Below are 14,673 nucleotides of genomic sequence, written 5' to 3'. Positions count from 1 at the left end.
AATGTAACTTAACACATTCGATATTGTGTGTGTGTGTGTGTCCGTGCGATAGTGTGTGTGCGTGCATTCGATAGTGTGTGTGTGTGTGTGTGTGCTTGTGTGCCCCCTAACCCTGTGTCTCCGTGTGTCCTCTCCCAGAGAAGAGAACGGACAAGTCAGCGGTGTCGGGCGCCATCCGCCTGCAGATCAGCGTGGAGATCAAAGGGGAGGAGAAGGTGGCCCCGTACCACGTCCAGTACACCTGTCTGCACGAGGTACTTAAATATATACCATCTTAAGAAAAGGTGCTGAGATGGTACCGCCAGGATAGCGACTTAGCGCAAGAGCTCTTCCAGTCCTTGCCTTAATTATGAACGTGCTTTCGTGTTTTCGAGTGTCGTGGCTGTGACCCATTTTCCTTTGTCTGTACCATGCATGAGGTTCCAGCCACATTTCCTATGCACCAGTTGCCAATGGCAATGAAGGAACCTTGACCTAGCATGTCTAACTATAGCGACACGGGTGATTGCTTGTCCAAGGCTTCATGACAATGTGCGGGAGGCGAAGGTGAGACGTGTATCGTCGTCTGATCACGCCTCTTGAGTACGAGGGTCTCGTATGGCAGTAGCTCAGGAGGTAGAGCGGGTTGACTGGTAATCGGAAGGTTGCTAGTTCGATCCCCGGCTCCTCCTATCTGAGTGTCGAGGTCTCCCTTAGCAAGACGCCTCACCCTGACTGCTCCTGACGAGCTGGCTGTCGCCGTACGTGTGAATGTGTGCTCGAATTGGGGAATGTTAGGCAATATTGTAAAGCACTTTGAGTGGACACTGGTTAGCAAAGCGCTGTTTAAATGCGGTCCATTTACCATTTAAGCCTTCTGCCTTGTTCTCGCGTTAACCGCCTTAAGTTATTGGTGAGGGGTGTGGGGGGTTCCAGTCGTAATTTCAATTTTATTTGAAAGGGACCATGTGCAATTGAAACATATACGTAACTACTTGGTGCATCGCACAAATTAGCCTAAGGCTAATTTACATCTGCAGTCCCTGACCTAAAGTTACCCTGGCTCGCCTCCCCCCCAGAACCTGTTCCACCACTACACGGACGTGCTGGGCCAGGGGGTGGTCCGCATCCCCGAGGCCCGCGGGGACGACTCCTGGAGGGTGTACTTTGAGGAGGTGGCCCAGGAGATCGTGGATGAGTTCGCCATGCGCTACGGGATCGAGTCCATCTACCAGGCCATGACGTACGTAGGGGGTCTGTCGTTCTGTCTCATAAGTGTGTGAGGTGAGGTTCTCTCTCTGCGGAGTCCCTGTGTATCTCAGGCTCTCTCTCTCTCTCTCTCGCTCTCGCTCTCGCTCTCGCTCTCTCTCTCTCTCTCTCTCGTTCTCTTTCTTTCTTTCACTCTCTTGTTCTCTCTCTCTCTCTCCTTCTCTTTCTTTCTTTCACTCTCTTGTTCTCTCTCTCTCTCGTTCTCTTTCTCTTTCACTCTCTTGTTCTCTTTCTCTTTCACTCTCTTGTTCTTTCTCTCTTTCACTCTTGTTGTTTTTGTTTCTCTCTCTTGTTTTTTCTTTCTCTTTCTCTCTCGTTCTCTTTCTCGTGTTCTTTCTTTCTCTTTCTCTCTCTCCTGTCTCTGTCTCTGTCTCGCACACTGTGTGCGTCTCTGTCCCCCTCCTCTCCCCCTCCGACGTAGTAGTAACAAATAATTTCATTAACTTCTCTAACCCAATTTTTGGTTCTGTGATGTCCGTCCTTTACTCTGGCGCCATCTGTTGGTCTAAACAAGGATAGCAATGCTGGCTCAGTCCCTTGTTCCCATGTCCTGTGAGGCCACACTGTGAGACAAACGTTGTGGCTGCTGGAGGCTTCAGAGTCTTAGTGTGGTGCCCTCTGCTGGTCTGTTTCAGGCACTTTGCGTGTCTGTCGTCCAAGTACATGTGTCCGGGCGTCCCCGCGGTGATGAGCACCCTGCTGGCCAACATCAACGCCTTCTACGCCCACACCACCGCCTCCACCAGCGTCACCGCCTCCGACCGCTTTGCCGCCTCCAACTTCGGGGTCGGTGCTCATGCACACACAAAAACACACACACACACCATACACCGACTCATTCACTCTAACTTTGGGGTCGGTACCCACGCATGCACTCACATACTTACTCACTCACTCTCACTCATTCACTCTCTCACTTGCTCACTCGCTCACTCGCTCACTCTAATCCTTTTCTTCTGCTTCACAGAAAGAACGGTTTGTCAAACTCCTGGACCAGCTCCACAACTCTCTGAGAATAGACCTCTCCACGTACCGGGTAAGAACTAGTTCTAACTAGAACTAGTTAGGCACAACAAGCACAAGATAGGGATAAATGCAACATCGGTTCATCTTAACCACTGTGTGTTTTGGACTCGCGTCTTATTATTACCGACTGAAGGCAACCACTTTTCCAAACGGTACTTTACATAAATGTAAAAGAAACATTTTCAATATCGTTGCTTATCAAGATGTTATCTAAGTATCAGACTTCACAGAAGTAGCGGCGTATATCTGAGAGTCTGAACAATTTCATGTTTGCATTTATTAATTTATTCTATCAGATTCCAGTCGCTTTCATAATACAAAGAAAGGCTGATTAATTTTGAGTTAATCAATCAATAAAACAGCTCAGCCAAACCAGTGAAGATGTTGTTGCTTTGTGCAGAACCACTTCCCGGCCAGCAGTAAGGACCGCCTCCAGGACCTCAAGTCCACCGTGGACCTCCTCACCAGCATCACCTTCTTCAGGATGAAGGTATGCTCCTCCTCCTCCTCCTCCTCCTCCTCCTCCTCCTCCTCCCTTATGGATGGACAGTTTGCATATGGATATGTTTGTTACCTTTTTATGTATAATGGGGTAAAATATACTTAAAATAATGTGCTATTGTATTTAAAATAACTGCCTTATGCAGTTAATACAATCAAAATATTATTATTCTAATAGTGTTCTACAGTCTTAAATTCATCATACATGTTATCAAATAGATCCACCAGCTTTAGCATTGTTTTTGTTGATATATACTGTACATCGATGGCGGAGCACCCTCCTGATTCCTAAGTAACGTCTGCGTCGTTTTGTCACCCCCTGGTGGCCAGGTCCAGGAGCTGCAGTCCCCGCCGCGGGCCAGCCAGGTGGTGCGGGACTGTGTGAAGGCCTGCCTGAACTCCACCTATGACTACATCTTCAACAACTGCCAGGAGCTGTACAGCCGACAGTACCAGCCGCTGGACACGGTCGGTCCACCACTCACACACTAGGGATCTGCCATGGACATGACATATGGTCATACATGTACTTTAAATAGCTTTACTAGTTGGACTAGATAGCAACTTTATTAATCAATTCCTTTGTTACAACAGCCCAGCAGCAGTGGAAAACACAGGATAAGATACAAAACAAAAAATACAAAGTGCTGATGAAAACAAAAATAGATGCTAAAGTCAAGACAAACAGAACAAACAGTGTGAACAAAAAAACAAAAGGTTCAAACAGCATAAATTATAAAGTGGAAGCTTTGTAGACGGAGTAAAACAAGTGGCACTTTATATGAAAAACAAACTAGACTCCAAATGAACAGTGCATTGTGATTTTTTCCTTCCTTCTTTCCTTCTTCATACATTTCTTTATAAATGTGTGACAGTTACGCTGCTATCAATTTTTTAATTGCCTAAGAATGTAAAAACATAATGTGTTAAACGCTGGGTTAATCTTTACATTATAATGACTGTCATTAGCCTGTAGTTAGCTTACCTCCAGTCTGTATTGAGTGTGTGTGTGGGGGCCCCCAGACCAGGGAGGAGGTTCCTCCAGAGGAGCCTGTCATTAGCCTGTAGTTAGCTTACCTCCAGTCTGTATTGAGTGTGTGTGTGGGGGCCCCCAGACCAGGGAGGAGGTTCCTCCAGAGGAGCCGGGGCCCAGCATCAAGAACCTGGACTTCTGGCCCAAACTCATCACCCTCATCGTGTCCATCACCGAGGAGGACCGCAACTCCTACACGCCCGTGCTCAACCAGTATGTAGCTCTCTATCCCAGTATAAACCAACCAGTATGTAGCTCTCTATCCCGGTATAAACCAACCAGTATGAGGCTCTCTATCCCAGTATAAACCAACCAGTATGTAGCTCTCTATCCCGGTATAAACCAACCAGTATGTAGCTCTCTATCCCAGTATAAAGCAACCAGTATGTAGCTCTCTATCCCGGTATAAAGCAACCAGTATGTAGCTCTCTATCCCAGTATAAACCAACCAGTATGTAGCTCTCTATCCCGGTATAAACCAACCAGTATGTAGCTCTCTATCCCGGTATAAACCAACCAGTATGTAGCTCTCTATCCCGGTATAAACCAACCAGTATGTAGCTCTCTATCCCGGTATAAACCAACCAGTATGTAGCTCTCTATCCCGGTATAAACCAACCAGTATGTAGCTCTCTATCCCGGTATAAACCAACCAGTATGTAGCTCTCTATCCCAGTATAAACCAACCAGTATGTAGCTCTCTATCCCGGTATAAACCAACCAGTATGTAGCTCTCTATCCCGGTATAAACCAACCAGTATGTAGCTCTCTATCCCGGTATAAACCAACCAGTATGAGGCTCTCTATCCTCATAAAAACCAACCAGTATATAGCTCTCTATCCCAATAACAAAAAACACTCTTTATACATTGAAGACCAACCAGTATGTAGCTCTTTAATCCCAGTAAACTAACCAGTATGCAGCTGCTGGTAACAATGCTTTGTTACCTTAGAAACCTTATGTACAGATTTTGTAATGTTTATTGTGTTCACTGATTGACTGACCCTAAAAATTCCGCCTTGTTCTCCATACTGAAAACAAGATGTGTAGAACATTACAGAAGTGTGGTTGAGTGTATGTGTGTTTTAAAGCATAGACTATTAAAAATGGAGAGGTTTACAAATCGTCCTTGGACTATCTTGAATCCAAGAATCCAACCAACCCATATTCTAACTCTGTGTCTCAGTTTCCCCAGGATCTGAGCATGGTTATGATTTGAGGTTAGGGGGTAAGGGTTAAAGAGGGGTTAGGAATTGGTTGTTGGGTGTTGACTCTGATCACTGGGGGCTTCTAGGTTCCCCCAGGAGCTCAACGTGGGGAAGGTCTCCGCTGAGGTCATGTGGACGCTGTTCGCACAGGACATGAAGTACGGCATGGAAGGTAGGGCCACTCTAAGTTTGTATTCTTTATTGAGTGTGTGGGCGTGTGTTAGCGTGCATGTGATCTGTCCCCTCCAACCCCTTAAATAAAGTAATTAGTTGTTTAGCATCTTATCCTAGCTATCTTTTTTGTTCACGGGGAGTGGGTTAACCTAGCACTTATTGGTGATTGGCACTTGTGTCGATGAACATCCTTACTGTACCGACAGTGATATATTGTTTCTTCTTCTTCTGTACTTGTATTGCGTCGTTTTGTAATTGTAAGTCGCTTTGGATAAAAGCGTCGGCTAAATGCCCTAAATGTATTACGAAACATCATTTCCTAGAAAAGATTTAGTTTGTTTGTTGTACACCTTGTGTCCACACACCTTAACCATCACCCACTTGTTATCTGTTCCTCCCCAGACCATGAGAAGCACCGGCTGTGTAAGAGCGCAGACTACATGAACCTGCACTTCAAGGTCAAGTGGCTGTACAACGAGTACGTGAAGGAGCTGCCCAGCGCCGTGCCGGCGGACGTGCCCGAGTACCCATCGTAAGGCCACCCCCCCAGCCCCTCGGCCACTGAAACCACCACGCTTCCCTTATGAGTCACCCATTGTCAAAAGGTTTCAGAATTTCCAAGTGACTCCGAAACTACACTTTGCTCACACCACCAGCTCTGGTGAAACACTGCTCTCTGATTGGTTCCTGTACCAGTTTGGTCGGTTAATGTTCTGACCCAGTCTTCTGATAGTTCTAAGGCCCAATCCCATTTCCACCCCTTAACCCTCCCCCTTACCCCTCCCCCTTGTTTTTGTAGGGGTAGGGCTGTCCCAATTCTCATTTGGGTTAAGGGCTAGGGCCAAGACGTAGGGCTACGTAGCCCTTGAAATGAAGCTTCCAAAGGACCACACTTTAAAGGGAGGGCTTTGAGGAAAAGCCGGCCAGCAAATTTGGCAGCTGTCATGAATCTTTTTTTTTTTTTTTTCTGAGCCCTTTCACTTTTTTTTTTTGATATTGTGAAGCGCATTGGGGACTAGAAATGCGCTATACAAGACTGATATTGTTATTATTATTATTACTAGTTGTTATCATTCGGAAACACACCTACTCTTGGCCTCTGTTGACACAGTCCGTGAGCTTCAAGCGATGATGACGCGACGTAATGGTGTCTCATTTCTTAGGGGAACGTTTTACCCCTCTGTATTGAGGGGCAAGGGGAAGGGGGGAGGGCAAGGGGGGAGGGGTAAGGGGGAGGGGTAAGGGGTGGAAATGGGATTGGGCCTAAATCAGTCGTTCTACTTCCAAAAAGACTATAACTAGAAATAAGAATTAACATAATAATCATACAACTTCTCTTTTTCTTATGCTTTATCTAGTTAGTGTCCAGCTTCCTTTTGGATTTCTTTTGAGAAACTGTCCAAAGGTCCTGAGCTGTGTGCGTGTCCTCCCCTGTGCAGGTGGTTCCTGCAGTTTGTGTTGCAGTGGCTGGAGGAGAATGAAGACGTGTCCATGGAGTTCATGCACGGAGCGCTGGAGAGAGACAAGAAGGACGGAGTGAGTTCCCCTCCCTGTTCCTCTCCTCCTGTTTCCTCTCCTCCTCCTGTTCATCTCCTTCTGTTTCCTCTCCTGTTTCCTCTCCTCTTTCTGTTTCCTCACCACCTTCTGTCTCCTCTCCTCCTCTTCTTCTGTTTCCTTTCCTTTTGTCTCCTCTCCTCCTTCTGTCTCCTCTCCTCATTCTGTTTCCTCTCCTTCTGTTTCCTCTCCTCCTTCTGTTTCCTCTCCTTCTGTTTCCTCTCCTTCTGTTTCCTCACCTCCTTCTGTCTCCTCTCCTCCTCTTCTTCTGTTTCCTCTCCTGCTGTCTCCTCTCCTTCTGTTTCCTCTTCTCTTTCTGTTTCCTCTTCTCCTTCTGTTTCCTCTCCTCCTGTTTCCTCTCCTTCTGTTTCTTCTCCTCTTTCTGTTTCCTTACCTCCTTGTTTGTTGTTTGGTATTTAATTTGTGAACAGGCCCTGAGGAGCAAACAATACGGGCTGTTTCCTCTCCTTCTGTTTCCTCTCCTTCTGTTTCCTCACCTCCTTCTGTCTCCTCTCCTCCTCTTCTTCTGTTTCCTCTCCTGCTGTCTCCTCTCCTTCTGTTTCCTCTTCTCTTTCTGTTTCCTCTTCTCCTACTGTTTCCTCTCCTCCTGTTTCCTCTCCTTCTGTTTCTTCTCCTCTTTCTGTTTCCTTACCTCCTTGTTTGTTGTTTGGTATTTAATTTGTGAACAGGCCCTGAGGAGCAAACAATACGGGCATTGATGGGACGCCGATGGCGACGTGATGGGGCCTTCTCCCTGGACCCCTAGAGCTCCATTTGCGCTGCTCCTAACCTCGTCCTTCTCCTTCTCCTCCTCAGTTCCAGCAGACGTCGGAGCACGCGCTCTTCTCCTGCTCCGTGGTGGACATCTTTACGCAGCTCAACCAGAGCTTCGAGATCATCAAGAAGCTGGAGTGTCCCGACCCCGGCGTCATGGCCCAGTACAGCCTGCGCTTCTCCAAGGTAGCGCATCCCCACCGCCTCACTGCCACTCGCTTCTGCTGTCCTTCAGCAGACACGCGTCTATCTATCTATCTATCTATCTTAAAGCAGCGATTCACAACCCTTGGTCCCAGGACCAGAACCTGTCCGTGGACCCCTTAGTACCGGGCCTTGAAATATTTCCAGAAAAAGCATATTTTTTAACTTAGGCTATACGAGTCGTGTTATTTCCTCCAACGCATAGACATAAAATTGATCAATATGAAACTAAACCACTGTAAATGCACTGTGCACTACTTCTGTCTTTAATGAAGTCTCGGGTGACTTTTCTTGTGTTTCTCTTATAAATTGTAATTTTTATAGTATTGCATTGTTGGGAAGGGAGCCTGAGACTCATTCATTGCTGTTGCTTCAATTGTTGTGAATATGAAAAATAATCAATAAATAAGCGGTCCCCAGAACCTTTCAGCTAGGAGCCCCTACATTATCCCGCCCAATATTTTAGGGATTTCTCCAGTGTCACAGAAAACCTTTCATGCCCAAATGCTATGTATTCTGCTTGAATTTGTAACGCGGTTGTTGCTGTTTTTTTCCAACCTACACAGACGATTGCCAAAGTTCTCCTGCAGTACAGTGCCATTCTGACCAAGAGCTTCCCCTCATACATAGACCAAGAGAAGATAGTAAGTTGTTCATATGCCATATTTTATTTATATATCCATTTATTTACCCTCTAGTTTACACAGAATCTGAATGTCTTCCTTTCTCCTACCTCAGTAGTATTTAAATGGTAAATGGACTGCATTTGGAGAGCACTTTTCTAACCAGTGACCACACAAAGAGCTTTACAATATTGTCAATAAGGCCAGCTCGTCTGGAGCAGTGAGTGTCAGGTGTCTTGCTCAGGGACACCTCGACACTCAGCTAGGAGGAGCCAGGGATCGAACTAGCAACTAGCAAAACGAACATGCCGCCCTGAGCCATATGTAACGCCGCTGCATTCAGGACGATGTGTGCCTTGCTTTTGAGGGCCTAATGAGGATGTTGTTGTGCGTGCAGCCCTGCGTTCTCCTGAACAACGTTCAGCAGCTGAGGATCCTACTGGAGAGGATGTTCGAGTCCATGGGCGCCAAACAGGTGTGTAGAAGCTACTGGTACTACCAGACACATCTACCAGTACTACCAGTGCAGGCTACCAGGGGAACCCCACTCAGGATCTTTACCTGATGATCGGATACATGACGTAATTGAATGGATACTTTTATCAACTTGAACAGAGGCATGAACTGTTTCAACATCGAGGTAGAGCACATGACAATATGGCTGAAAGTGGGTCTCATCTCGTCTCAACCCTGAGACGTTGACTCTGAGGATGTTATGTTCTTGTTTTGTTGATGATGTTGTTGTGTTCCCTGTGGCAGAATGCTAACGCGGAAGCACTGGTACGTAGCTGCTCTGGTTGTTCAAATGATACCTGTGTTAGAATAGGCCTATTCTAATCCCATCCATCCACCACATGGTGATGTCATGCTCAAACATTAGCATGTGGCTAACCTCCTGGGCCTCATTGAAATTAGCAATAGTTACCTCATTGCTATCAATGCCTGTTGTATAGTAACATGAGCCGAGTCATAATCAAAACACACTAGCACAATTTACGTACGCATTATGCATTTAGAGTTTTCTTTGCTTGTCCCTTCAACATCACTTTGGTTAAATATAGATATGGATCATCTAGATCAGTTTTAGAGTTGTAGAGATGAGTTTTGCTCCAGGCGTAACCGATGTGTTTATTTTACGGTCAAAAGTGCAATGCCCACGTGGAGGAGGAGGAGGAGGAGGTGGAGGAGGTGGGTTCTCCACGGTCATATCCTTATTCCCAGAATTAGATGTAGACTTTTAGATTTAAAAGTCATTTTCCCTGTCCTTTGACTAGACTAGAATCCTGGTAGCCTCACGCAAACAACGTGTTTGATGAACAGGTTGGAACGTGTTTGACTGTATTGATCGCTCCGGGAGCTGGATCTGGAGGGAGAGCGCTCTGGATCTGGAGCGATCTCCCGCCAGATCCAGCTCCCAGATCCGGAGCGATCTCCCAGATCCAGACGGAGCTCGCTCTAGATCAGGAGCTCGCTACCCGGTCCTGGTTTGCAGTGGCTGGAGTCACGTTGTGTGGCTTGTGTGTCATGTGTTTTGGTCAAATAACAAAGTGTGTTGTGTTGTTGGAGTGTACAGATGGTTTCTAGCTGGTTTCTAGAAGTAACAAGGTACAGATGTTCATGTCAGCAATGGAGAGACATTTTTATCATCACTTTTATCTTTCCTTAAGTTATTCCAAAAAGTGTTCGTATTTCATTATTTTTTAGGAACATATAGTAACTTCACAACAGTGGATTCATATTTGATCAAAATGGCAGCTAAATATAAAAAAGAATGAAAGTGTGGAAAGGAACTGGGTACTGGATACTACTCAACGTTATTTTAGCACTCACATTTATTTATAGATGATGAATAACGTTTTCATGTTATATCATGTTTTAATAACTTCCGGCCGTGGGAAGTAGGGAATCATGCATGAGCTGGAATTCCCATCTTATATTTAAGCTGGTGTGTGTGTGTGTGTGTGTGTGTGTGTGTGTGTTTTCCCACTCACTCCTTAGCTGGAGGAATTGAAGGAAGAGGAGGATGAAAATATAGGAGAGGAAGTAGAGGTTGAGGTTTGTCATCTCAGAGTTCTTTATTACCCTCAGCCCCCCAAGACCTTCCCCTGGTCCACTTCCCTCTGGTTCGCCCCCCCCGTATACCACAGTGTAGAACCCTGCGTCTGGTGGATGTTGTTCTTGGGTTCCCCTCCCAGCCATGTTCCCTGTGGAGGTTCTGGCCCGGTCTATCCCGTGTGGTTACTTATGGGTAAAGCGGTTGATCCCTGTCTCAGTCCTACTGGTTTGCCCTGCCTGTCCTCAAAACCATACCTCTCTCTCATTTAACACGCCAACAATCCTTTTATTTCCTCAATTTCCATTACTTTGTGCCTTTTTCCTTTTTCTAAAGTTGTTGTTTGCCTTTAACATTTTTTTTTTTTCATTTTGCTGGTTTAGCTTTTTCTGTATACGGTATATTTTTGAATTCATATATCCGGAATTACATAAACATTTATTTATTGTATTTTAGATTCCTAGCCTTACTGTCTTTCTGATTAAGGTAGTTTATAATAAAGGTATCGTAAAGGGTAGTTCCGTTTACAGTAAAGTTAGTCTATTCTTTTTTTCCCCTTAAAGAAGTTCAGTTTTGTTCATGATAAAGGTTGTTCCATCTTATTTCCAATGCAGGTAGCTCTCTTGTTTACTACTTACGAAGTATTTCAGTTACGTTGTTCTGTTCACTCATGATAAAGGCCATCTTGTTGATGTAAAGGTTGTTCAGTCTTGATTAACAAGTGTACAATCTCATATTTCCTCCTTTAAAAACCAAAACCTAAAGATGGACACACCAGTGCCAGTAGAAACGGTAGGTGATGTAGTCAGTTTCACTTGACCAAAGAGTACCGAAGTCATGACACATCTGTTATATAAGAACACAACATGAATGGAGGACAGCGTGTTATGCTGCCATTCTAACTTCTTGTGTGATCTTGTCTCCTAAACTCAGCCTGAGGTTGATTGTGAGGTTAAAAAGGTGAGTGAAGGGGATTAGACATAAACAAACACACACACACACACACACACACACACACACACACACACACACACACACACACACACACACACACACACACACACACACACACACACACACACACAAAAACACACACACACACACACTGACACTAGGGGTGGGAAAAATAATGGATTCTTCAATGCATCGCGATTCTCTCTAGAACGATTCTGTCTCGATGCAGATGAATTAGTAAAACTTTTTTTTTTTTTTTTTATTTGTTCGCCTGCTGCAACATTCTGTTCGCCAGAGAGGGATAATTTTTGTAATTTTAAAATTATTTAATTTATCTTCAGTGTGTATTGGCCAATCTGATTTGTTTTGACACGATTGCGATTCAGCCTACGCATAGCATGCACGCAAACTCACAGCCAGACACAAGAACTCCTTCTGATTCAAGAGTAGATTTTTCTTTAATGACATAGAAAAGAAAGATTAGAAAGAAAATAAAACTGAAACCTACTTTTTTACATACTTCCATATAGTGTTGGTTATTGCATTGTTCATAGAAAGTCATATTTGTGACAAAAGCTTTCTCTAATAAAATATTAGATAAGTTAATTCATCTGTTGATGTCTTTAATCATCATCACAAAAGTAGGAAGAGATTAGCAAACTCTGAGTAGCAAACTCTGATGTATAAATATATTTTTGAAAACCATGCATGGAAATGTACGTAAAATTGTTGCATCGAGATGCATCAATAATGGCTTTAGAATTGAATCGTTGACCTCATAATCAGAATCAAATCGTGAGGTGCCAAGAGACTCCCACCCCTAACTGACACACACTGACACACCGGACACACACAGATAGATGTACAGACAGATACACATGAACAGAAACGCAGACAAAAAAACACATGCAAACATGCACACAAATACGGACTACGTAAGCAATATTTTGAAGAAGTCCAAGTTCTGTCCGTCTGTGTCCCAGTCCGTGCCTAGAAGCTCTCCATTCCCAGTCATTCCTCAATCTTCCTGGGGTTTATCCATACCTCTGTGATGTTAGCAGCCCAGTGGATTCAAAACCTCCTGACCGTGAACCATCCCAACCCTCTCTGGCAGTGAAACCTTCTCTCTCCCTCTGGTCCTGTCCCTCGCCCCCGCCTGGCCCTGTACGACTCACTAAACACTGAGAAACCAAGCCTGTGTCCGTATTTAACACCTGTTGTTTCTGTTCACCATCCACCCACTCACAAGGTGGAGGTCTCTGAGAGGAAGGTGGGTGGGTCCGACAAACTGTGTGTTGTTGCGTTGTCAACAACACAGCAGTTCATTTAGTCAGTATTCATACTTGTTTTACCGCTTTGCCCTGAAAAGTAGTGTTGATTATTTCTCCTTGGCCTATTTTCTTAAGATGAAACAGCAACACTGTTGACCGTTTTCTTACACTATATATCCGCTGTTGATAATGAAACATGAAAACGCAAACGATGAGTGATTAGTAGATTCTAAACGGTGTATGTTGAAGCTCATGAGAAGCGTGTGTGTGTGTTTAAGCTCATGAGACGTGTGTGTGTGTGTGTGTGTGTGTGTGGCTGTGTTTGTCCTGCAGATGGACTCAGAGGCCAGCGACCTCCTAAACGAACTGCAGGTGAAGCTTAACAACGTCCTGGATGAACTCAGCACTACATTTGGAAACAGGTACACACACACACACACACATCAGTACATGTGTGCACACACACACACACACACACACACACCATTTAAGATTTAAGGCCGAAAAATAAGAAGATGGAAGAACAAAAACACAGAAAAACAGTAGGGTGCTTGCATTTCAGGGAAAGTATGGAATTATGAATGTTTTCAAAAGGTCTTGAAAATCTGCTGATAATAATATTCATCCATAAAAAAACATAAAATCTGAAAGGAATTTTTGTTTGTTTGTTGGGATAACTGCTTGGATGTCGGCTTCCGATCTGGGCTACAGTTCTCAGTCAAATAAAGAGCTCCACATTATGAATATTTAATTTAGTAAATTTATGCAGTGGTTCAATTCAGGGATGTTGACCGTTAATCGATGATCGAGTCACTCATGGTTGTGAAGAATTTGATCGATCCATCTGACGTTGGAATCAAATAAAAAGATATCACAACTGTAGGGGCGTCTTGAATTGTATCAATAAGAGTCAATATTAACAACACGGCAGCATTGTGTTTAACACACATACCTACATATGAGCCCACACATATTGTAAGGCACCTGACACACACACACACACACACACACACACACACACACACACACACACACACACACACACACACACACACACAGAAACAGAAAAATACGAATCGAGAATCGTACTGAATTGAACTTGTTTCAATATGTGTATCAGATATAAGCCTATATGAACAAAGAGATAACCCCAACCCCTCCCTCACAGTTTCCAGGTGCGCATCAACGAGTGCATGCGTCAGATGGCGACCCTGCTGTACCAGATCAAGGGCCCGGTCAGCAGTAAGAACCAGGCAGAGGCCGACCTGGACAACATGCTCAGACCCCTCATGGACTTCCTGGACGGAAAGTGAGTGGACTCACCGCGGGGGGGCAGCCTGGGGACTTGTGGGCACTTCGGTGGATACGTATATGTACTTACTAGTGTGTGTGTGTGTGTGTGTGTGTGTGTGTGTGTGTGTGTCTCCAGGCTGACCCTGTTTGCCACGGTGTGTGAGAAGACGGTGCTGAAGCGTGTGCTGAAGGAGCTCTGGAGGATCGTGATGAGCAGCCTGGAGAAGACCATCGTCCTGCCCAAGGGCCACGACACCTTCGTAAGAACCAGGAACACACTGGAGAACACACTGTAGAACCAGGGGAACACACTGTAGAACCAGGACAACACACTGTAGAACCAAGAGAACACACTGTAGAACCAGGGGAACACACTGTAGAACCAGGACAACACACTGTAGAACCAGGGGAACACACTGTAGAACCAGGGGAACACACTGTAGAACCAGGGGAACTCACTGTAGAACCAGAACGACACACTATAGAACCAGGAGGAGAACACACCGTAGAACCAGGACAACACACTGTAGAACCAGGAGAACACACTGTAGAACCAGGAGAACACACTGTAGAACCATGAGGAGAACACACTGTAGAACCAGGAGAACACACTGTAGAACCAAGAGAACACACTATAGAGCCAAGAGAACACACTGTAGAACCAGGACAACACACTATAGAACCAGGAGGAGAACACACTGTAGAACCAGGAAAACACACTGTAGAACCAGGAGAACACACTGTAGAACCAGGAGA

General features: G+C 45.1%; 1 protein-coding gene across 2 annotated transcripts in view; it reads left to right on the top strand.

The window, feature by feature from the left end:
• unc13bb (unc-13 homolog Bb (C. elegans)) overlaps positions 1-14,673 on the top strand; it is an 82,986-nt gene that overhangs the window by 60,107 nt on the left and 8,206 nt on the right. For both annotated transcript variants that reach the window (XM_079756073.1, XM_079756072.1), the window contains exons 18-33: positions 139-254; positions 1,059-1,222; positions 1,884-2,034; positions 2,216-2,284; positions 2,675-2,764; positions 3,106-3,243; positions 3,891-4,021; positions 5,104-5,189; positions 5,594-5,723; positions 6,631-6,727; positions 7,562-7,705; positions 8,290-8,367; positions 8,744-8,821; positions 12,958-13,046; positions 13,793-13,933; positions 14,054-14,177. In XM_079756073.1, coding sequence (XP_079612199.1) covers positions 139-254; positions 1,059-1,222; positions 1,884-2,034; positions 2,216-2,284; positions 2,675-2,764; positions 3,106-3,243; positions 3,891-4,021; positions 5,104-5,189; positions 5,594-5,723; positions 6,631-6,727; positions 7,562-7,705; positions 8,290-8,367; positions 8,744-8,821; positions 12,958-13,046; positions 13,793-13,933; positions 14,054-14,177 — 1,826 coding nt within the window. The remainder of the gene's footprint in view (positions 1-138; positions 255-1,058; positions 1,223-1,883; positions 2,035-2,215; positions 2,285-2,674; positions 2,765-3,105; positions 3,244-3,890; positions 4,022-5,103; positions 5,190-5,593; positions 5,724-6,630; positions 6,728-7,561; positions 7,706-8,289; positions 8,368-8,743; positions 8,822-12,957; positions 13,047-13,792; positions 13,934-14,053; positions 14,178-14,673) is intronic.

Source organism: Pollachius pollachius (genome assembly GCF_949987615.1).
Source record: "Pollachius pollachius genome assembly, chromosome: 18".
Lineage (NCBI taxonomy): Eukaryota > Metazoa > Chordata > Actinopteri > Gadiformes > Gadidae > Pollachius > Pollachius pollachius.
The sequence above is the reverse complement of the archived record's forward strand: the minus strand, read 5'-3'. Positions and strand labels throughout refer to the sequence as shown.